Raw genomic sequence first — 24,312 nt, 5'->3', positions numbered from 1 at the left:
TGACACAGGAGAGGTTTCGCCCCCCATGTTATGGGATACCCTGAAGGCTGTTTTAAGAGGGAAAATTATAGCAATATCTTCATTTAAGAAAAAAAAAATGAGAATACAAAATCAGATGACTTAAAAAAAATATATTAAAAGAATTAGAAAGAAGACACAAAGTAGATTTGGGACAGGATACATTAAGGGAAATAAGAAATATTAGGAATGAAATTAACAGTTTGGCCACACAAGATAAATATATTAAATATACTTCAGCAGTTTTAACTTGATTTGTTGTGGAGCGAGCTTAGTCTTCTAATTAATGCAAGACAACTGCGTCATTGTCCTCTGGCAAAATAATGATCCTTCTTTTAATCAGTGCTTTCTGTGTTTGGCAATGGACGAGTAAGTTATATAATCTGTTATTACAATCACCGTGTCACACGTAACACAGCTGATAACCTTTAGCCGGGCGGTGTGGCTCGGTTGGTAGAGCGGCCGTACCAGCAACTTGACCAGACCTGGGCATTCTGCGGCCCGCGGGCCGCATCCGGCCCTTTGTGCGTCCCTGTCCGGCCCGCGTGAGGCCAATTATAAATTACAAAATAAATTTTAAAAAGTATCTATGTCGAGTGTGCAATACAACGGTGCTGCTTTTGTTTTGAAAATCGTTATTTGTATTACTTCCGTGTGGACGTATGCGTGATTGTGAGTGAATGTGAACAACTGCAATTACAAAATAAAGTTGAAAAAACATGTATGTCCTGCGCGCAATACAACTGTGCTGCTTTTATTTTGAAAAGTATTATTTATGGGCGTGTGTCCGTGTGTAACCTGCGAGTGAAGGTGCACATGCAGCGACAAGTGATGCACGGTTTACACCCGAGACGCCAAAAAGAGAAAAGTTGATGAGGAATGGCGTGTTTTCAACAACACATGAACTGCAAAGCAACGTCCCCTCACCTAAGGTGCGTGCCTGCGCAATTGCGCACTGCTCAAGCGTCCGCTGCGCGCAGCAAGTATATATGCCGCGCACCAAATCAAATCCCATCTGAATTCTAAACAAAATAAACATATTTATTCTATGGAATTTTGCAATGCAACTTTGAGTGACAGTGACAACAAGCGGCCCTAACGGTGTTCGTCAACACCGTTCAATTGAACACCGTTCAATTATTGTAACGTCTATCGAGATGCTTCGAGGACAGGAATTATATCGATCACTTTATTGAACAAAACTGTTTATATTCGGACATAACCACACCAAAAACATGAGTAAAACAATTCTATCTCGAAAAACTAGTCATTTTCTGCCGTACAAACCAGGCCAAAACCAACTTGTCATCTGTCACCAACACGCATACCACTAAACCACTGGTGCGTTTAAGGCCACACAAAAAGTCGGACAACTCAAACACCACACAAAGTTACACTATGACTCCTCAGTCATACGTGTGCTTATTTTACTGTCATTTATTATTAATGTTAATTTATATATATTAGTCATGGAATGCTGTTACACACACTATGTTGAAGTATTACTATTATTATTATTATTATTATTATTATTATTTATCTTACGGTATATATCAAAAATAATATTGAGCAAAATTTAATTGAAATATTGTCGATGTGGCCCTCCAGCAGTGCTCGGGTAGCTCATGCGGCCCCTGGTAAAAATTAATTGCCCACCCCTGAACTTGACGGTTCCAGGTTCGATCTTTGCTTCCGCCATCCTCATCATTTCCGTTGTGTCCTTGGGCAAGACACTTTACTTTGCTCTCACTGCCAGCCACACTGGTTTAAATGTAGCTTAATGATGTAGATATTCACTATGTAAAGCGCTTTGAGTCTCTAGAGAAAAGCGCATTATAAATATCAATCACGTCACTAATTATTTATAATTCCAAACAGCCGAGGAGCGGAGTTGTTTACATGATATAGAATAGTAAAGCCTTTTATTGTCAATGTACACATGTATACGTCCAGGATCTAGCATTAGAAAGTTACAGACTCGGGAGGAATGTAACCTTAGTCAGTGTATAGTTCCAGACTTGTTCCATACACAGTGTTAGTATTCAAACTGTGTGTAATGTTACAGTGGCCAAAATATTAAATGTATTTGTTAAATAAAACCTCTGTTTTATTTTTTGTGAATACTTGAGCCTACTACGCTACTGTATAATAATGTGGTCATTATAGTGGAACTTGGAAAGCCAAGTTTTTTTCTGAGGTGGTACTTGGTGAAAAAAGTTTTAGAACCACTGCTCTGACCTAATGAACACAGTAGAGGAGGAGCTCCTTCAGCAACACACTGTTAAATAATGAGTGCAGGAAGGATTTCCACCAAATAGGAATTATTCATTTACCACCGGGCGGGGGCGAATGCTTACTGAGGGGTGTGTGGTGAGGAGGGGTTTGTTTACATCTAACGAGTCCGCTTCTCAAAATCAACCGTTTCATAAGGGAGAAAAAAATGTCTTAAGGTCTGTAAAACAAAATCCATGCACATTTTTCACCAAATAATCATTACATGTTTAGTAGACCACAAGGAAGTGTTTTAAAAAAAGTAATCATGATATGACCCTTTCCTTGACGTTTTTGAAGGGAATAAAACATTTTTGGTGTCATATTTTTGCTTTACTTTTTTCTCTTTAAACTTCTGTCCTAAACAAAAATATCAACTATGTAATTTTTTAAGGTCTTTTGGTCAGGTTTGAATTAGTTACATAAGTAATATGTAAATTTGATACTACCAAACTGTGACATCATTTGATCAAAATCCCTTTAAATGGTTAAAAAAAGAAACCAAATAGTTTTTATGCCCAATGAAAAAATAGAGGACTTTTATATCCTGTTTGGCTTTGGAGTAATGTAGAATGACAGAACATGGAACACCTGTTGTGTATCACCTGTGAAAGAGTTGGACATTGAAATTTTAAAATGTAACGTGAAAATTTTTTTAGGGGAAATATGTGAAATGGAGTAACAAAACAAAAAGGCTCCTAATTTAGCTGCTGACGTATGCAGTAACATATTGTGTCATTTTCCATTCTATTATTTTGTCAAAATTATTAAGGACAAGTGGTAGAAAATGAACTATTAATCTACTTGTTCATTTACTGTTAATATCTGCTTCCTTTCTATTTTAACATGTTCTATCTACACTTCTGTTAAAATGTAATAATCATTTATTCTTCTGTTGTTTGGATGATACCACAAATTTGTCGTTACAGGATCATACATTGGTCTTCATGTGTCCAGGGACATATTTCCTGAGTTTATAAACATAATATACATTTTAAAAAAACAAAAGAAGATGTTGTGACGCCGGTACTTTTCAGAGGCGGTATAGTACAGAATATGATTCATTAGTATCGCGGTACTATACTAATACCGGTATACCGTACAACCCTAGTTTCCAACGACAGTTGTTGAAGTGTAAATTCCCCTCGTTAGCAATGAGGTATTGTGTGGCAGAACGATCACTGTGGATGGACTACTACCAGTCAAAGTAGTCGAAATCTCCCGTGTAAGTATTTCATTCAGTTGTAAAGAAATGGCATTTTGGTCACCTACTGTGAGCAGAATGTGTTCTAACTCCTGTTATTTGTTGGAGGCTCAAGTCTTTTAGGGATGGTTGAAAGGACAGTGTTGTATGTGGGAGACAGGTGGTGTCGCAGACCACCTCTTCTTTTCAGGGATGGTTTTTCAACCTTGACATAGATGGCTTCCCTCACACGTCTTTCGTACCATCCGTCCTCCCTGTCCAGAATCTGTACATTTGTGTCCTCTAAGAAGTGCTGTTTCTCCCTGAGGTGCAGGTATACAGCTGAGTCTTGGCCTAAAGAGTTTGCCCGTCTATGTTGTGCCATGTGTCGGCTTAGTGGTTGTTTTGTTTCCCCAATATATGAATCAGTGCATTCATCATTACACTTCATAGCATACACCAGATTGTTTTTGTGGGTGTGGGGTGTCCGGTCTTTAGGATGCACCAGTCTCTGTCTCAGGGATTTGCCTGGTTTGAAGTGTACTGGCATGGTGTTTATTAAAAAGCCTTTTTGAGTTTCAAAAGTTGGCAGATATGGTTCTGCCACACAATACCTCAATGCTAACGAGGGGAAATAACACTTCAACAACTGCCGTTGGCTTTGAGAGTTAGGATTGCTCGTTTTGTATTAAACAGTTGTTTTTCTCACTAAGATAGGGCAAAACCATCCTTGCCCAGGCACACCCTCCTGGTTTTTGGAGCATGAATATTTGGGGATTTGGCACCAGTCGCTAGACTAGATCTGACCAATCTAAGTCTATGAGCACAAACTGATGAAGCCTACTCAAATGAGAGGCGAAAGGTCTTCCAAGACAAACCAAGCAGTCCAGTTGGGATCGATTGAATGCACAATTTTATGTAACATGCCTTTAAAAAAACTTTTAGGTGTGATCTATTGTATGACAAAACAATACAACAGAATTTACCGCAAACAACTACTGTAGTTTTATGAAGACCTGTGGCGATATTTGATAAGTCAATTAAACGAACGATAAATGAAAATGAAAGTGATAACTTTGCCAGCCTCAGTAAATCGCCATGTGCATGCGTGTTTACGGGCTGCATAAGTGGTCACTCTTTGCATCGGTTTTGTTTGTACTACATGCACTTAAACTGTAATAATGATAACCGCTGTAAAACTCCCGACGGTTAGTAGTACCGTATTCAATTAAAATGATAAAAAAACGTGATTGATAACCACACGTTGATAAACTTTTGGACTGACTAGCGTTAGTTTGCTAGTTAACTTAAATGCTAACATGAAAACAAGAGAAATGTTTGTCTTTCCCCAATAAGAAATCTAAATCTGTATGAACACATTACTGTCTAAACAACTAAGATACAGCATTCACATTGAAATTAAAGGCTGTGCTTTTTTGCACAAACTGATCGATTTATACAGTGTGTCATGTCTGTGTGATCATGTTTTGTTTTGGTTATGTTCGGTTTGGTTTTTGGACCCTTTGTGCACTCTTGTTTGTTTTGTTTCCATGACAACCCATTAGTTTTCACCTGTCCTCATGTCATGCACCTGTCTCACGTTTTGCACTCGCGCACCTGTTGTCAATCATGTTTGTATTATTTAAGCCCATTGTTGCCAGGAAGTCAGCCTGGCGACTTTACCTCTGCTCACTTAATGCCATGCTACTTCTGTACCTCCATGCTACCTTTGAAATCTATGCCATAGTTCCCTGCGTTCCATATAAGATTTGTTTATTGTTCATAGTTTTTTGCCCAAGTGCTAGTTTTGGTTTCATTAGTCAAGTTTGTTCTCCGCCTTTTGTGCGCGCCTTTTGTTTGTACCCTTTTGTTTGTATTTTGTAGTTAGTGTTCAAATAAAAGATGACCTTCACGCCTTGCCCGCTCCAACTTTACTTGCATCTCGGGAAAACAAACAACCCATTCCCCCACCACGTTATGACACAGTGTCACGTTGGAAATAGACTGTCTTCAACAGGTAGGGAACGTCACATAAACCAGAAGTGAAGCAAAATGAACACCCAATTTGCATTCATTAAGAAATATTCTGTAACATTTACAAATGAAAATGGAAGAAGATAAACATATTTAAACACATAAATAAAAATTATACGGCTTTTATGAAGCCAAAACAATATTTGATGTTTTCTCTGCCAAGAATGTATGTTGTGTGTCTTTTTATTTGTCATTTTAAAAAAAGAACACTTGGTTGAAAGATTTTGGTCTATTTAAGTACTTTTTGAGCACATTCAGCAATACTGCCATGCATCCATCTTCCGCTTATCCGAAACAATACTGCGATAACCGTGACTGAGTGTATGTATATATTGTCAGGTTCAAACACAGAACTATCTATTAAACAGGACAAGAAGCAAGGAATCAAACAGAGAAAAGATTCAATTTAGCTTATGATGAGAGCGCGTGGAAACTGCACCCTCGTACAGTGTCACCCCACGCTCTGAGGAAAAAGTTCCACGCCTCCCCATTTATTTGGGAATTTCCCTGATTACATAGCTGCAGCTGCTTCTAAGGGGAGGGGTCTCATTATGCAGCAGCTGCACTGGGTCATATACAGTTAAAACAAAAGGTGCTTGAAGCGGTGTCAGGTTTGCCCCCTCTCTGCTCGTAGATTTTGGGTCCTGATAAGGCCCTTCCCGTGGCTGTCCAGATCTGAGAAACCGACACCTCTACGGCGCATTCCATTGCACACAGTGGAGTTTTACAAGCTGTCCGCCTTTTGCTTGATAAGATCAAAGACAGCTTTGTGTGCACCAGTGGATAGTAAGGGCAACCGGTCTTCACGCAGGGCAACCTGAACTGCAAGCAAACAAGTTGTGTGATAACTTATATACAATTATTCTGACATATATTTTTTATTTAAATTGACAATTTAATTACAATGTGAAAATATATACAAGAAATATTAGTTTATTGCATCTTAAAGGGTGTACTTGGAATATTATATTTGTATTTTATTATGTTTTATCTTTACACCAGCGGTTAATTTGGTTTAGAAATAATGTTGACAATCATATTAGGTATTTTTATTTAATGCAATATCCCTGGATATGTGGTCGTATCACTAGAGAGATTGGAGCCTCCAAGTGTTTAATGTTGACTTGAGAAAAGCCAGCTGACTCCAGATCTTTCCATGTCGCTCTCGTAATGATGCATCCATCTTCAATATAGAGCCACAAGGGCTCAAGTGTGTGTTGCAGGAAGTGTGTCCAGGTGGAGGGACTTGACACCACATGTTCCATGAAGTAGAAAGCTCCACCCTGGAATACACAAAAATGTAACAAAGTGGTTGAATGTACAGAAGTTTGTCTTCACATTTTGTTTTATGCTTTTGTTGCTTTTCTCCAGATACTTGTTAGGTTCACTGACTACTTGGTATGTATGGACGAAAGCCTGTCACCAGTAATTTGGTCACATGCTTTAATTGGAAGTCATAACCTAAATATGTTTTTTCCCCCATGCAGCACGTCAGACAGGGTCTACTCAAGCATGCACGCAAAGTATGGTAATGTCCTTTTTTTTTTTTTTTTTAGATCAACAGTCATGTTTAGTTTTGTGAGAGTTATGTGTTAATGCAAAACAGTTGTCTTGATCTATTTTTTCATTGTATCACCAACTGTTTAATTGCATTAGCTCAAGGGTCTCCAAAATACAGCCTGAAGGCCATTAGTAGCTTACTTCTTATTGGCTTTTAGCAAAAACTAGATTTAAATTTTTTTTTGAAAAAATAAGCAAATTTGAAGATTTTGCAAAAAAGCAAATATAGTTCCTACAGGTCTCGAATTTTAACTTTTTAAGGTCAAGGCAAGTGTCGCCTTAAAGGAGGGCTCATGTTTTAGGGCACCAAGGCAAACATTACTTAAGTAAAGCAGTGTTGGGGTGTGAACGTTATACCATCATGTCATTTGTAATGTCTAATAAAAACACTATAAATGTTATCCATATATTTAAATATCTTTTTAAAAAAAAATTATTTAATAACATCAACTTGTCAGTTTTTTGTCATTACATGATGCCTTTATCTTTATTTTTACATTTTGATAGTTTTTTTTTTTTTTTAAAGTTATGTACATCATGTAGATGCTGTATCGGGACAGATGCATTATGAGTTTGAGCAGAAATATGTCATATAGGAATTATCTATACACAATAACACATTAACAAAATGATGTCACATGAATGATTTTTGAATTGACATGAAAAAAAAACACAATTCATGTAAACAAAACCTGTTTCCTTTGTGATATCAAAATAAAACACAAAAGCAGTTTGGCTAATGAAGATGAAGTCTAATAAACAAGCTTTGTTCTTCTCCAACCCCTCCCTAGTGGTTCAGTAAAACAGTTTGGCCAACAAAAAACCCCCGGAGTGATACCTCACACATCTAATAAACAATCTTCACTGACTGCGTTCAATTCGATGAGAAAACAAAACATTTTAGCCAGTAATCAAAATCAAATTACAGTATGTTGTGTACGTAGTTTGATCATTTTCCTCGACTGATGTACTAACATGTGGTTTATTTTGTACATATGTAGCATCATCTACAAAGATGCAATTGCTATTGCGACATCCAGTGGACACATTTAGAACAGCTGTTTCATTAAAAAATCAGGTACATTTTTATACTTGGCAAACTCATCCCGCGGACCGCATAAAACCTGTTCGCGGGCCTGATCCGGCTCTCGGGTCATACTTTTCATCATCATCATCATCATCAATCTTTATTGCAGACCTTAAGATCAATTTAAACATATAAAAACAGAATAAGTACACACAGTCACAGGGAGAACATGCAAACTCCACGCAGAAAGACCCCGAGCTTGAGGATGGAACCCAGGACCTTCTCGCTGTGAGGCACGAGCGCTACCCACTGTGCTGCCACTGAATACTGAACCCATGTTGGGTACCTATTTTCAACTGATATTAAGTTTATTCCAAAAACAAATGATTTTATTGACCACAAAACATAAGCGTTTGTAATATATCCAACATCAAGCATGAATAAGTTAATATTAAGCAATGAATTTGAGGGGTTATGATACAACCTTGCAAACAAAATAGTGGTCACTACAGAAACATGTGCAGTCACTACCGAAACACTCAGCGTTTACAAAGAAAAGACAAGTGTATTGAGTTATCAATTAAAATATTATACCGATTGGTTAAGTTTATGTTCAATTTCATAAATCATTAACTCTGAAAACAATTTTACTTTGCATTTCAGAAAAAAAGATTGCATATATTGAAGTAAGAAATATTGTTGAAAAAAATAATTTTTATGGATTTTATTGTGAAAAACCTCAATTATTTAAAAATAATCTCTACACAAGGGAAGTAACCATAGTAACAGGTTAGCATAATAGTTTTTATTCGTAATTTATTGCTGTTTCGATAGTGACACATTTGGGGAGAGGAATAAACATTCCTCAATATTCTGAAAATACAAGACATTTCTAGAAATGTGTACTTCAGTTATTGTACAATAAATATAGTGACAAAGTATTGAGAATACAACTTCCAAAATTTACAAATATTTCCAACCTCACTTTGAACCAATCTTTAGAATCCCCTCCAATAGGCTCCATTGTAAGCTGACTTTTACACCCGTTTATTTAATAGTTAGAATCCATTTAAAAAAATGAAAAACATGTGTGTTTGTCATACATAAGGATTGTGAATGATAGGCAAAATTTTGAAAGAAAATGCAGTTTTCCTTTAAATCAAAGAGGGATAGCATCAAACACTACTCGCAGTAACCATTTAATACTTTGTAAAAATCTATTAATGTACATAGTATTTATATCCAACTGTATCTTAGGACCAACAATAGTAATTACATACCAGTGGTCTCTACGGTCTTTACTCATTATAATTCCATTCTTGTACTTTTGTCCATTGCATCCGCATCAGATGACTTAACTCTAATATTTTTCTCTAATATATTTTATGCATGTCACATAATATCAAGAATCAAACACATCAAAAATTCACATGTGCATCAATGCCATAAAGAAAAATACATCATTATCATTGGTATCAGAGTTTTGAAAGCTGTATCAGTGGTGTCTTTAGCTTTGATTAGAGATGTCGGCCGATACAGGCCGATATTATCGGCCGATAAATGCTTAAAATGTAATATCGGAAATTATCGGTATCGGTTTCAAAAATTAAAATTAATGACTTTTGAAAACGCCGCTGTACGTAGCAGTACGTATCTGGTAAAACACGGACGTAGGGAGAAGTACAGAGCAGTTGCGTCTCAATCAGCAGCCCCTCCCCTCTTCCCTCTTCCCTCTCCCACACACAACACAGGAGTTGACGACTGCAGCATGAGAGGTTTACTGGCGACGCTTGATGACCTCATCAAACCGCCGCGAGCGGAGCACAACAACAAGAGTGTGTTGTTGCCGGTGCTGTAGCCGTGGCTAACAAGCGAGTGAGCTCGGTGACTAACTAACGACACCATGTCTATGGTTTGAGATTATTTTAAAGTGTGTCTGACGGATAAAAAACAGGCAATTTGCAATGACTGCAAAAAGTTGGTAATGCGAGGAGGAACCAAAACGTCTTACTTTAATACGAGCAATTAGATCTCCCACCTCTTCAAGAATCCTAAGGAGTTACACGATGAATACAAGCGGAAGATGGGTGTGAGCCCAGTTTATAATTCCCTGTTATACAGTATGCCAGGCAGTCTTGCACTAAAGGATAACTATGTTTACTTTATTACTCTAGTATACTCTGGACTGAAGCTGTGTGCCTTCATTGTTTTTGTAGCTGTTGTTTTGAAGCATGTTTAAAAAAATAAAAAATAATGCACTTTGTGAAAGTAAAAGTATAGTATTTCCCATAGTTGTAGTGGGTATCAGGATTATCTCAGGGAGAGCACGTCCCAAATTCCAAGCTGCTGTTTTGAGGCATGTTAAAAAAAATAATGCACTTTGTGACTTCAATAATAAATATGACACTGCCATTTTGGCACTTTTTTCCATAACTTGAGTTGAAGTTGTTCTCTTATTTTGGAAAACCTTGTTACATTGTTTAATGCAGGGGTCACCAACGCGGTGCCCGCGGGCACCAGGTCGCCCGTAAGGACCAGATGAGTCGCCCGCGGACCTGTTCTAAAAAAAAATATAAAAAAATAAAAATAAAAATTTTTTTTTTTTTTTTTTTTTTTTTAAATTAAATCTACATAGAAAAAACACAAGATACACTTTCAATCAGTGCATCAACCCAAACAACCTCCCCCATGCACACTCATCCACACCCACTCACACAAAAGGGGTTATTTCTTTCTGCTACCAATATTCTGGTTCCCACAACATAGACAACACATCTGCAAGGGACACAGTCCCTGAAGCACACATGATTGTATAGGCTGCTGGTCCACTAACATTTTCATTAATTACTATTTTTTATGTAATTATTTTTATATTGTTTTACTTTCTTTTTTATCCAAGAAAATGTTTATTTATTTATCTTATTTTATTTTATTTTTAAAAAAAGGGCCTTATATTCAACAGACCAGGTTTTCAATGAAATTAGATTTGTTTAAAGGCCTACTGAAATGAAATTTTTTTATTTAAATGGGGATAGCAGATCTATTCTATGTGTCATACTTGATCATTTCGCGATATTGCCATATTTTTGCTGAAAGGATTTAGAATAGAAAAACGACGATAAAGATCGCAACTTTTGGTATCTGACAAAAAAAAGCCTTGCCCCTACCGGAAGTAGCGTGACGTAGACAATTGAACATATCCGCAAAGCTCCCTATTGTTTGCAATGATGGCCGCCAGATCTGAGAGCGATTCTGACCGAGATAGCGACGATTTCTCCATTAATTTGAGCGAGGATGAAAGATTTGTGGATGAGGAAAGTGCAAGTGAAGGACTAGTGGGGAGTGGAAGCGATTCAGATAGGGAAGAAGCTGTGAGAGGGATAGAGCCATACCGCTTTGAACCCGACGCTGATGAAGACGGTCAGGAGGACGCTGCTGCTATTGATGCTGGAGGAGCACACGACATAGATCGCCTTGAGAATACAGAATGGTAATATGTTATTTATTTATAGACTAGTTTTAGTTTGTGGCCTAGTCTTGCACTGTTACTGTTACAACTTACACCCCAGGCCTATCTATACACTAAGTATCTATCATTGACACAATGTGTTACTGTTAGTGTTACAACTTACACCCCAGGCCTATCTATACACTAAGTATCTATCATTGACACAATGTGTTACTGTTAGTGTTACAACTTACACCCCAGGCCTATCTATACACTAAGTATCTATCATTGACACAATGTCAAACCTAATTAATTACCCATTATTTCTATGGGCCACAGCTCCATATACCGGCAATACTAAAAATATGCATGCAGATTAATAAGATCCACAACAAGACAATGATAATATTAATTATTCCACATGTTTGCAGATGGCAGGTGTCAATAATATGAATTGATTTACAAATATTATGAACATTTCTATTTCCAGGTGTACATGTCAAAACTGTGTGAACATGGAGACAGTGGCTGAGTGTGTCTGCTGTAGTGAAATAGAGGCAGTGACCAGAACGATGGAGGAGGAGGGGGTGAAGACGTGCATCATAGACCACCATGGCTTTCCATCTGTGTGTCTGGATGAATGGGTGCTGCAGACAGCGTATAACGCCTACAAACAGCAATATGGCATGCTGCAGCAACAGCAAAATGAGTGAGGCACTAATAAGTTTAAATAATTCTTTATTCTATCAACCTTTGGAAGATAAGTCAGAATGAGCACTTTCTTATCTTATTCTTATTCTGTGAAATGTACTGTGCTACAATGCACATGACATTATATATCATAGAAGTATTACATAGATGGACCGTAGATGTCAACAATATTTACAATTTACTGCAACAGTAAATGACAAATGAATAGAATGCATGACAATGTCTTTTGAATCTCAGAGAACAGTGAGTCACTGTGTATCCATGTCCGGATAATAACAGCTGCCATCATTTGCTACTTGCAGGCGGAGACGACACACAGCCTATCGACAGTTTGTCCGCTTCTGCTGGGGATATCTGGGAAAGGACATAAGGGTGGTACTACCAGCTTGTGTAGTACATAAGATTAGGACAACATTCCCATCGATGGACTACACGGGGTTCCAAGACGTGCAGTGACTGCAACAGAATCTACATGGCCACTGTACTTAATCAATAAAATCAATCAATCAATCAGTCAATCAATCAATGTTTATTTATATAGCACTAAATCACAAATGTCTCAAAGGGCCGCACAAGCCACAACGACATCCTCGGTACAGAGCCCACACACGGGCAAGGAAAACTCACCCCAGTAGGACGTCGATGTGAATGACTATGAGAAACCTTGGAGAGGACCGCATATGTGGGTAACCCCCCCCCCTCTAGGGGAGACCGAAAGCAATGGATGTCGAGTGGGTCTAACATATTAGTGAGGGTCCAGTGGAGCCAGCAGGAGGCCACCCCGAGCGGAGACGGGTCAGCAGCGCAGATGTCCCCAACCGATGCACAGGCGAGCGGTATACCCCGGGTCCCAACTCTGGACAGCCAGCACTTCATCCATGGTCACCGGAATAACCCCTCCACGTGGGGGGGGGGGCAGAGGAGAAAAGAAAAGAAACGGCAGATCAACTGGTCTAAAAAGGGGGTCTATTTAAAGGCTAGAGTATACAAATGAGTTTTAAGATGGGACTTAAATGCTTCTACTGAGGTAGCATCTCTAACTGTTACCGGGAGGGCATTTCACACTTACCGAAGCGACTCCTGTGCTTGGCGATGGCTTCCTCCTTGTCTGGCTTCTCCAGTTCATCGCAGAGGAAGGGAGGCACATCCACAGTGACGCTGACTGGTGTTCTCTCGTCAGGGGTCTGTCTGCAGCCAGCAACAACCTCCCTGATCAAGTCATCTACGTAGCCTGCAAAATACAATTGTACATGTTCTTGCTCACAACATAATATACTCATGGAGAGTGAAACTTGACAGTATTATTATCATGATACAAAGTGTCAAGTGTTTACATGTTTTGTGTCCTCTACACTTACGGTATGTTGGCTCTGTCGCAATTTTCTTGACCACATGGCCCCCTGCTTTATACTTCGGGTAGCGTACTGCATAGCGCTCAGCACCCGCTTGTGTAGTGGCTATAGGGCGGCTCGAATTTTCGTTCCAGTGCAGCCCAGCAAGCAGGTTCCTAGGTGTGGTAACAGAATAATGTAATAATTAGTACTAAAGTATGGCACACACTAGTGACACTTAGATTAGTGTGGAAACATACCTGCACAGCATTCCGATGTATGAGAAGACATACATTTTCGGTGCGAACTGTATAAGATAAAAGACACTTTATTCAGTCATGCGTCCATACAATGTGTGTGTAAATTTATAAATTGTTTGTAAATTTGAATACAAATGTTTGTGTATTAAACTGTTAATAGTCAGCTATTAAAGCTTGATCTCCTGCAGTAATGAAGCTGTTTTGTTTTCAATGTTAACACCACGCCAGAATTGTTTGCAATCTTTCTCACCAAGATGCCAGCCACTATGTTGGACCTCCAACATTCTCTTGCTTACACTGACTGTATCAAGGCTACATTTAGTATGCTCTAGTATTTTGCTCCCTGGCCACCAAAGTCCTAGTGGCAGGTGGTAACCACCGACACCACCTACAGGCGATCAGTCTAATTCTCACCTGTATGATAAGGCTATGGAACGCCTCCACCTTGGAAGTCTGGTGTTCACCCGACAGCATGGCGATATCTTTTAGCAGGGACTTGTTGTTGACCACCTCCTCCAGTTTCACTGCTGAGCGTGAACCTAAACATAAATTTAAAATAGAACAACGTTTCTACAAAAATGTTCCAGTCAACTTAAACTGGTTATTTACTTACAAGTTTATCTGAATTTTTTGACTTTCAAAAGATGTGCAGGAAAATACTGCTAGTCCCTCACTGCTTTCGGGCAACTTATTTGCCTACTCACTTTGTTTGAGCCATTTCTTTTGCCATTGCAGTTGTCCTTGAGTACAAATTGGGAAGAGGTCGCCATGGTCCTTGTGGATGTTTTGAATGTGTCGCTCCACAGACTTCCACTTGGCAACCAGAAGTTCCCCCTCTCCAGGCGGTGTAGACACTGCTGCCCAGTAGAGGTGGTTGATTATACTTTGCACCCAGGGCTTCAGGTCTTCACAGTCCTTATGCTTGACAATGGCATTCAGTTTCTTTCCGATGGCTACAAACAGAAAAAAGCAGAAATTTGTGGATTAAATACAATATGGCATTCATCTGATCACTAATATGTACACACTACTTCACAACTTGTCATGCATACAAATAATCCAACTAACATTTTGCAACATGCCAGATGTCATAGCAGTGCCGTGTATTGGGCATGTTTTCGCGAATCCATTTAGCGATCTGTCTGTGTCGGTCTGTCACCAGCACCCCGACATCCAGGTCCCAGCTGATCAGCAGCTCCACCATCCTCTTCAGTCCTTCCATCTCCATATGGTAGCTGCCAAGACATTCGTTGCTCTGAAATATATATAACAGAAAAGGAATGAGCAAAGAAAAATATGAAAAAGGGGCTTAGTATACATTGAAATGGTTAATGTTATTAAACAAATTTACTAGGATAATTCTGGAAAATCCCTTCTCTGCTTATTATGTTACTAGTGTTTTAGTGAGATTATATGGTCGTACCTGTACAACCTGAAGGTCGAGAACCACATTGGCCACAAGCTCCATTGTGGTGTAGGTACCAAACTTGGCACTGTGTCCCGGACTGTCTGCTCGCCCATCACCACCAAGGACGAGGGGTCGGCCTTCCACCTGCAGCATGGTGAGGTGCATCCGTTGCTGTTCCTCCCACACCTTTTTGATGGCTGGCTGCAGGATGAGCTCCTAGTGGTTGAAAAATGTCCTCTTCACATACGTGACCACTCCGATGCTGTTCAGCACTTGCAACACCTTGCCAGAAGATGCGCCAGCGAAGAGCATGCCAGCAGATAGCAGGATGTTGCCCGCGGCATAAGGGCCAATATTTGGCTGGCTGCTCCAACTACTCCTCTGGTCACATGATGCACATTGAAGAGTCATGGTCAGCTGTGTACTGTTTGAATCCCAAGAAGGGCTTATGTCCTGGCTGCCACAGACTGGACAGTGACACCACTTGACGAGACTCTGGAGGCACGACTCAAAGATGATGTACTTCGGTTCCTTGTGGCAGCCCTCTTCACGCATCTGGTGAGTACGTGGGCGATCTGGCGACCCGTCAGATTGACACGGATCCGATGTCGATGACTCACTCGGCACATAGCTGTCATTGGAAGAACCACTAACAAAAGGCGCAGTGGGACTTGATGCTGGTCCTACATCAAACAATGCAGGAGCACCTGGAGTTGCTATGTTAGTCTGCATCTCGGGGCTGTCAGATGGAGCTGCTACACTTGACGATGGGACTTCACTAACCCTGGCCAGCCGAGCTCTAACCCTCTCGAGGATCTCTGGGGTCACCTGGTGTCCTAGCAATAAAATCAAACACAAGTTGTTTTATATAATCTATTAAAACTAAACTAGAATCACATACTACTTATTGTCTTTGAATCACCTAATTTATCTATCGGAGTGTTGCTGGTTACTGGGGTTCAATTCCCACCTTCTACCTTCCTAGTCACATCCGTTGTGTCCTTGGGCAAGACACTTCACCCTTTGCCTCTGATGGCTGCTGGTAGCGCCTTTCATGGCAGCTCCCGCCATCAGTGTGTGAATGGGTAAATGTGGAAATACTGTCAAAGCGCTTTGAGTACCTTGAAGGTAGAAAAGCGCTATACAAGTACAACCCATTTATCATTTATTTATTTACTCTACTCTGTACAGGCAGCTGTGCAATGTGTACTGTGATGTGCAGAATCATGTTCATCACCGAAATAGACATACCCTTTGATCTATGATGTATTTTCCCTGTTTGGGTGCTCTTGCTACTGGTCATTGCTGTTGGTGCTCTCCCAATCGGTACGCAGTCTGTCTGGCATCCTTGTTCTCTTGTATTTCCCTAGAAATGGAGAAACAGCTACATGTAATATGGATACCTCATTTACATAAATTATGAATACTTTTGTATTGGGCTTGAACTGTAATCCATTTGAACATTGATTAGGAAAACAAATCGAACCTGATCTTGATCGCCCTCCTCATCAGGCAAATCTAGTGCCATTGCCATTGGTTCATCCACCGCATCCGCCACTGATGCCGTAGTCGTACTGGCCATGATCTGATCTATTGTCTGTAAATGTACAATACTTTATATTATTGTCTATTGCAGTGGTCGGCAACCCGCGGCTCCGGAGCCGCATGCGGCTCCTTGACCACTCTGATGCGGCTCAGCTACATACATGCCGACCCCCCCGATTTACCCAGGAGTTTTATGGATCTCAGTGCCTCTCATAGATGACTCCCAGGGAAAAAATAATCCTATTTACACTCTAATTACTAAATAAAGGGCATGCCCTAATTGCACTGCAGTAATTGTCCTCTATAGCATTTACAAACAGCATGCCAGTCCAGCCACATGTTGCATGTTGTTATTACTTGCACACACAGGAGACAGCAAAGCATACTTACTCATCAGCCACACAGCTTACACTGACGGTAGCCGTATCAAACAACTTTAACATTGTTACGTTACAAATATGCGCCACACTGTGAACCCACACCAAAAAAGAATGAAAAACACATTTCTGGAGAACATCCCACTGTAACACAACATAAACACAACACAACCATTACCCAGAATCCCATGCAGCCCTAACTCTTCCGGTCTACATTATACACCCCCGCTACCACCAAATCCCCCCACACATCAACCCCCCCTCCCCCCTCTCCGTGCATTGGTTGAGCGGAAGAGTTAGTGCTGCATGGGATTCTGGGTATTGGTACCGTCAGTGTAAGATGTGTGGCTGTTGAACAAGTACACCTTGCTGTCACTTACGTGAGCAAGCTGAAACTGCATTCTACGTGTGGTCGAGCAGGTGCACTGTTAGGGCAGACTGTAGAGGGCGCCAAATGCAGTGTCATCACGCTCTGATATTCGGGAGTCTCCCGGGAACTCGCGGGCTGCACTAACATCAAATTTCCACATCAAAGTGCGTGCTGGTGCGTGTGTCGGAGACCCCTGGTTAACATAGCACAAAGCATTTAAGCTTTGTATGCGGTGTTTTTCATTTTAAAAATTATTTTGTGGCTCCCGTTACTTTCTTTAATTTGTGAAACTTGCCAAAATGGCTCTTTGAGTGGTAAAGGTTGCCGACCCCTGGTCTATTGTAATCTATTGACACTATTGACAGTAATGTCAGTAAATGTACGATACTTTATACTGCAGAAGAACTTGACTAGAACTTGAAGCAATAATTATATGTAGACTATTTTATTGTTAATTTATTTCATTGTTCATGGAGTAGACCAGTGGTTCTCAAATGGGGGTACGCGTACCCCTGGGGGTACTTGAAGGTATGCCAAGGAGTACGTGAGAATTTTTTTAAATATTCTAAAAATAGCAACAATTCAAAAATCCTTTATACATATATTTATTGAATAATACTTCAACAAAATAAATGTTTAGAATTAATCCAGATGGATCTCTATTACAATCCCCAAAGAGGGCACTTTAAGTTGATGATTACTTCTATGTGTAGAAATCTTTATTTATAATTGAATCACTTGTTTATTTTCAACAAGTTTTTTGTTATTTTTATATCTTTTTTTCCAAATAGTTCAAGAAAGACCACTACAAATGAGCAATATTTTGCACTGTTATACAATTTAATAAATCAGAAACTGATGACATAGTGCTGTATTTTACTTTTTTTTTCTCTTTTTTTCAAACAAAAATGCTTTGCTCTGATTAGGGGATACTTGAGTTAAAAAAATGTTCACAGGGGTTACATCACTGAAAAAAGGTTGAGAACCACTGGAGTAGTCTATGACTGTGTGTGTGAGTTTTGATTGATTGATTGAGACTTTTATTAGTAGGTTGCACAGTGAAGTATATATTCTGTACAATTGACCACTAAATGGTAACACCCCAATAAGTTTTTCAACTTGTTTTTCAACTTGTTTAAATTGATTCATGATAGATATATACTATCAGATATATACTATCATCATAATACAGTCATCACACAAGATAATTACATTGCATTATTTACATTATTTACAATCCGGGGTGTGGAGGGGTTAGGTTTGGTTGTTATCATCAGTCATCAACAATTGAGAACAAAGAAATGGATATTGGAACAGTGTAGTCTGACTATGGAAACTGGAAATCAAGATTCTTACCCTCTTCCTTTCCCTTTTGGCAAATGCAGACCTCGTGTGCACAGTCTGTCCACTTGTGGAGGGTGTGGGGTGCTCTGAACTTGTCGAACTTGCACTTAAGCATGGCCGTGGTCTGTTGAAAATAGTTGGCTTCGCACCTTTCTTCAGCACGAGTCGACGGGTGGTAGCGATGCCCATCGCTGCCCTTTGCAAGGGACCCTCTTCGAAACATGATTGTTCGAAATGCTCGCTGCATAATACACTGTACTTTGTGTGTGTGGTCCAATCCAACCGTGTTCGCTTGACTTCTTTGTTCCATAGTAAAGCTTGGCCGCCATCTTTTGGGAATAAAAACATCGCAACACCAGTTGTGTTTGTCTTTGTGTTGCTACATCCCGCAGCAGCACACCGCTTTCCACTTACAGCTTTCTTTTTTGTAGTCTCCATTGTTAATTGAACAAATTGCAAAAGATTCACCAACAGATGTCCAGAATACTGTGGAATTTTGTGGAATTTTCTCGAAGAAAACAGAGGTTTTTATGTCGGGTCCGATAGGGTCCAACCTCTTCCGTAGCTCTTGTGACGTCACGCGCATACATCATATGCAAAGGAGTTTTTCGAACGGAAGTGTGGCGGGAATTTTAAAATTGCACTTTATAAGTTAACCCGGCCATATTGGCATGTGTTGCAATGTTAAGATTTCATCATTGATATATAAACTATCAGATTGCGTGGTCGGTAGTAGTGGCTTTCAGTAGGCCTTTAACTTGCACACGTGGGAGACAGCAAGGCATACTTAGTCAACAGCCACACAGCTTACACTGACGGTGCCCGTATAAAACAACTTTAACACTGTTACGTTACAAATATGCGACACACTGTGAACCCACACCAAAAAAGAATGACAAATACATTTCTGGAGAACCCCCGCACCGTAACACAACATAAACACAACACAACAAATACCCAGAATCCCATGCAGCCCTAACTCTCTAACCTCAACTGACGCACTGAGGGGGGGGGGGGGGGGGGGGGGGAATGATGTGTGGGGGGGTTTGGTGCTAGCGGGGCGTGTAGACTGGGAGAGTTAGGGCTGCATGGGATTCTGGGTATTTGTTGTGTTGTGTTTATGTTGTGTTACGGTGCGGAGGTTCTCCAGAAATGCATTTCTCATTCTTTTTTAGTGTGGGTTCACAGTGTGGCGCATATTTGTAACGTAACAGTGTTAAAGTTGTTTTATACGGGCACCGTCAGTGTAAGTTGTGTGGCTGCTGAGCAAGTAAGCTTTGTTGTCAATTTTGTGTTGTAGCAGAAGATGCATTCACCATGTGGCCAAGCAGGTATGCTGTTTAAGCATGCTGTAGAGGGCGCTAAAAACTAGTGATGGGATCGGCAGTTCTTTTGACTGTACTGAATCACTAGAATCAGTTCCTTAAATTGATTCGTTCAAAAAATTCGTTCACCGAATCACCCCCCCCAAAAAAAAAAATTGGGGGGGGGCGTGCGTAGTACAGACAGTACAGTGCAGACATTCGCGCACGGCGTAGGGACTCGCGTTAATCTAACAACAACAGTTGCAGTAGAAGGGATAATAATAATAATAATAATAATAATAATAATATGAATCAGAATTGATCCCCAAGGAGAAATTTATTTTTGTTACAATAACTGTGTAAATAATAGCCTATGTATGTGTACATACATTAGTTATTATTTTTATTTTAAATCTTCTCAAAACAGCCTGCTTACACTTTACCCCCCGCCCCTTCTTTCTGTCTCCTCTACTAGTCTACTCTCATTTTGTTTTCATGTGGCTTGTTTTCATGGGATCGGCAGTTCTTTTGACTGTACGAATCACTAGAATCAGTGACTGACAACGCCACACTGTGGCCGCAGTTCAGTACATGTACCGAATATTTTCTGCAGTTCTTTTGACAGTACGGATCACTAGAATCAGTGACTGACAACGCCACACGGTGGCCAGTTCAGTACGTGTACCGAATCTCTTCTGCAGTTCTTTTGACAGTACGGATCACTAGAATCAGTGACTGACAACGCCACATGGTGGCCAGTTCAGTACGTGTACCGAATCTCTTCTGCAGTTCTTTTGACAGTACGGATCACTAGAATCAGTGACCGACAACGCCACACGGTGGCCAGTTCAGTACGTGTACCGAATCTCTTCTGCAGTTCTTTTGACAGTACGGATCACTAGAATCAGTGACTGACAACGCCACACGGTGGCCAGTTCAGTACGTGTACCGAATCACTTCTGCAGCAGCAGTACAGTTTAATTGCAAATCAGCATTATTATAATGATGATGATAGCTACTAAACAACAACAACAACAACAGTTGCAGTAGAATGGATAATAATAATAATAATAATAATATGAATCAGAATTGATCCCCAAGGACAAATGTATTTTTGTTACAATAACTGTGTAAATAATAGCCTATGTATGTGTACATACATTAGTTATTATTTTAATTTTAAATCTTCTCAAAACAGCCTGCCCTACACGTTACCCTCCGCCCCTCCCCCTTGCGTCGCTGCTGCTCAGCCTGCACGGATTTTCTTTAACTTTATGTGTTGAGATAATGGGGACGTGTGTTTGTTTTCATGTGGCTTGAGTCAACATTAGCCGTTAGCTTGGAGAATGAATGGAGAACGGATGCCAATGGCATGAAACATATCCCCGCGACGGGGGGAGAATCACTCGCGGCATTGGGGCAAGCAGAGCAGAGAGCGAGAGCGTTGACGTTCACTGAGTGATTCATGTCGTTAATCCGCGGTGAACGAATCGTTCGCTCAGTCCCTCCCCCCGCCCTCTCATTGGCTGCGTCGTTCGCCGACGTCGAGGGTTCAGTGAGTCACAGAATGCGCCAGTTCCACTCATACCGGCATGGTCGCGGCGGAGCTCAACTGAACTGAGAAAGGAACGAATCAGTTCATGAAGTGATTCGGTTCAGTACGTTCACTCAAAAGATTCGTTCTTTCGAACGAATCGTTCGCGAACGACACAACACTACTAAAAACAGTGCCATCACGCCCAAATTTCGGGTGTCTCACGGGAAAAGTGGGAGGATTGGCAACTATGACGCTGTTGAACGCCATTCATGTAAATCTCGAGGGCCGCACTAACTTTAAACTGTCATATTAAAGTGCGGGCCGGGGTGCGTGTCTGAGACCCCTGGTTTAAACATAGCACAAAGCAAAAAAAAGCTTTGTATACAGTGTTATTTCATTTTAAATTTCAAAAGAGTTTTGAGGCTCCCATTGTTTTCTTTCATTTGTGAAACTCGTCAAAATGGCTCTTTGAGTGATAAAGGTTGCCGACCCTAGACCCTAGGGTTAAGTTAAGAAGGGGTTAAACAAAACAAGCTGTGAAGGTGCGCACGCAGAAAAATTTGTGAGGGAGGGGCAGAGACACAGAGCGAGAGAGCTAGTGAGTGGAGACAGACATGAAAACAAGAAATGCCGAAAAGTAAATGCAACTTCACGGATGATTTGCGGAAAAAGTATTTGTGTTTTGGTCCTGGCCGTGACACATGGGAAGCAGAATGCACTGTGTGCAAAGCAGGAACGTGTATATCTGTGGCAAATAAAGATCTACAAGGCCATAACGACGCTACAAAGCACAAAACAGCTGTGCAGGGCGAGAGCTCGTTTATGACAACCTTTTTCCAAAACACAACATAGAATGTGAGATATAACAGGATAATGCATACATTTGTCATTTCTTTTCAAAACGCTTACAAAAAAGTGGTACCCCAAAAATTTACTGTGGAACCCCATTTGTATGATTTGATGGGGTCCCTGGGACCCCATTTTGAAAATTCCTAGCGCCAACACTACTGTCAACATAGGAGAAAAAATGCTTTATTTAAATAAATATATTACTTATGAAGCAAGTTCGAGTATCATTGGCAAATTTTCACCTAGTCCCGGCCTTGGCGTGCTGCCCGCCTTGGCACGCTTATGTGTGTCCTCTTTTTGGGATTTCAGAATATGGTCAGCCTAGTATACACAATCTGTGTAAATATATTAGTCTGTGGTTAAAAGGACTTGAAAGGACTCGAAACTCAAAATGCAGGACTTGGGACTTGACTTGAGACTTTCCAGTCTTGACTTTGGACTTGACTCGGGACTTGCCTGTCTTGACTCGGGACTTGACTCGAGACTTGAGGGCAAAGACTTGAGACTTACTTGTGACTTGCAAAACAATGACTTGGTCCCATCTCTGAATAACAATACAATTATTATTCTCTAAATTCAATATTACATTCTCAAAACATATCTTCTCCATAGCACAATAGCTATTATAATGGTATATACTTCTGTATATTCACATTTCTATATAGTGTTGTTACAGAAACATCTTGAATAATAGACTCTTTTACAAATGGGGAAGTATCATTTAGACTTGAAATGTCCTTGGGAAGTATACTTGGAGTCAAACAAAATGTATCCACATCACTCAGTTCATTATCTATTTACAAATATAAGAAACAACAATAACATATTTACACAGATAATAATATGACCTTGTGTGAGATAGAGATAGAAGAGTATTTCTCTACAACACAGAACTATATATACACACTGCAGTGCTCTTCGGTTGGCATAAAAAGGGTTAACTGCTCTCAACTGACCCACACGCAAAGAAGAGCTAGCTAGATGCTAACACACTGTGGTATTTAAGTCTAAAGGCACTAAAACATCAATCTCTGTCGCTGAACCATATTACATTTGAAATGTAGGGTGTTTAATTACCAAACGTTTACATTTGAGATATTTCACAACATTACTAACCTGGAAAACACAGGCAATGTTTAAGAAGAGTGAAGACACGAACAATCCTTGAAGCTTCCCAAGTTTCCTCTGAGGGGAGGGGGAGGAAATACCCACAGCTAAAAAGGGACCTACGGGCAACTACTTCACTACACATTAGTTCCGCTCTTCATTTCTGTCTTTACACTAACATGGATGGAAAACAGCTATAACCTTTGTCAATAAAAAGTGATTGACAAAAAATATATATATCCCACGTTGTGAAGGCATCACACCAGTGGCGTGCAGTCACTAGAGGCAGGGGAGGCTGGGCCTCACCTGCCATCATGGAAAGAAAAAAAAAAGATAAAAAAAAAAAATTAATTAAATTGTTATATGTATCCAGTGATTATACTAAAGTTATTTTCCATTTAACTTCACCAGTTTATTATTTTTATTTTTATTTTCACATTTGCCGTTCAAATACTGAGAAGAGACGGTGCGGTGATCAGCAGCCAGTTGAGGCACTTGTGCCTCACCATGGATTGCGACTCGGCTAACTGCTGGCCTGCTGTGCAGTGAAACCGTACTGCTATATGAATTATATTATACATTTCCATAGTTTAGTTAGCTGAGGTATATAATGTACAGTGTATTTTGT

At 40.1% G+C, this 24,312-nt stretch overlaps 2 protein-coding genes across 5 annotated transcripts; one reads left to right on the top strand and one right to left on the bottom strand.

The window, feature by feature from the left end:
• The first annotated feature begins 10,708 nt into the window (after window positions 1-10,708).
• Window positions 10,709-12,762, top strand: LOC133650901 (uncharacterized). The gene is made up of 3 exons (XM_062048659.1): window positions 10,709-11,583; window positions 12,032-12,250; window positions 12,555-12,762. Exons 1-3 carry the CDS (start codon window positions 11,318-11,320, stop codon window positions 12,706-12,708), a joined length of 639 nt encoding a protein of 212 aa, XP_061904643.1. The 5' UTR covers window positions 10,709-11,317; the 3' UTR covers window positions 12,709-12,762.
• Window positions 12,297-23,744, bottom strand: LOC133650883 (uncharacterized). Of its 4 annotated transcripts, none has more exons than XM_062048632.1 (11): window positions 23,694-23,716; window positions 18,900-19,216; window positions 16,738-16,848; window positions 16,503-16,617; window positions 15,267-16,087; window positions 14,912-15,098; window positions 14,548-14,796; window positions 14,258-14,382; window positions 13,844-13,890; window positions 13,611-13,759; window positions 12,297-13,483 (listed from the first exon to the last, which is right to left on the bottom strand). In XM_062048632.1, exons 5-11 carry the CDS (start codon window positions 15,414-15,416, stop codon window positions 13,296-13,298), a joined length of 1,095 nt encoding a protein of 364 aa, XP_061904616.1. In that variant the 5' UTR covers window positions 15,417-16,087; window positions 16,503-16,617; window positions 16,738-16,848; window positions 18,900-19,216; window positions 23,694-23,716; the 3' UTR covers window positions 12,297-13,295. The 4 variants fall into 4 exon arrangements, with proteins under 4 accessions (XP_061904616.1, XP_061904621.1, XP_061904629.1 ...); XM_062048637.1 differs by lacking the exon at window positions 23,694-23,716 and having other exon boundaries at window positions 15,267-15,882; window positions 15,959-16,087; window positions 18,900-19,309; XM_062048645.1 differs by lacking the exon at window positions 18,900-19,216 and having other exon boundaries at window positions 23,694-23,744.
• Between the last annotated feature and the right edge of the window lie 568 nt (window positions 23,745-24,312).

This window comes from Entelurus aequoreus, linkage group LG01, assembly GCF_033978785.1.
Source record: "Entelurus aequoreus isolate RoL-2023_Sb linkage group LG01, RoL_Eaeq_v1.1, whole genome shotgun sequence".
NCBI lineage: Eukaryota > Metazoa > Chordata > Actinopteri > Syngnathiformes > Syngnathidae > Entelurus > Entelurus aequoreus.
Note: the sequence above shows the minus strand (reverse complement) of the source record. Positions and strands in the feature narration are given on the sequence as shown.

What these genes read in the sequence shown, in the direction of transcription:
- LOC133650901 (XM_062048659.1), top strand. Translation starts at nt 11,318, where the DNA reads ATGATGGCCGCCAGATCTGAGAGCGATTCTGACCGAGATAGCGACGAT. An exon ending in CGCCTTGAGAATACAGAATG is followed by an intron (nt 11,584 to 12,031) that starts GTAATATGTTAT and finishes TTCTATTTCCAG; the next exon opens with GTGTACATGTCAAAACTGTG. An exon ending in CTGCAGCAACAGCAAAATGA is followed by an intron (nt 12,251 to 12,554) that starts GTGAGGCACTAA and finishes TGCTACTTGCAG; the next exon opens with GCGGAGACGACACACAGCCT.
- LOC133650883 (XM_062048622.1), bottom strand. Translation starts at nt 19,235, where the DNA reads ATGTTTTTATTCCCAAAAGATGGCGGCCAAGCTTTACTATGGAACAAA. An exon ending in CCAAAAGGGAAAGGAAGAGG is followed by an intron (nt 16,849 to 18,899) that starts GTAAGAATCTTG and finishes GTACATTTACAG; the next exon opens with ACAATAGATCAGATCATGGC. An exon ending in AGGAGGGCGATCAAGATCAG is followed by an intron (nt 16,618 to 16,737) that starts GTTCGATTTGTT and finishes CTCCATTTCTAG; the next exon opens with GGAAATACAAGAGAACAAGG.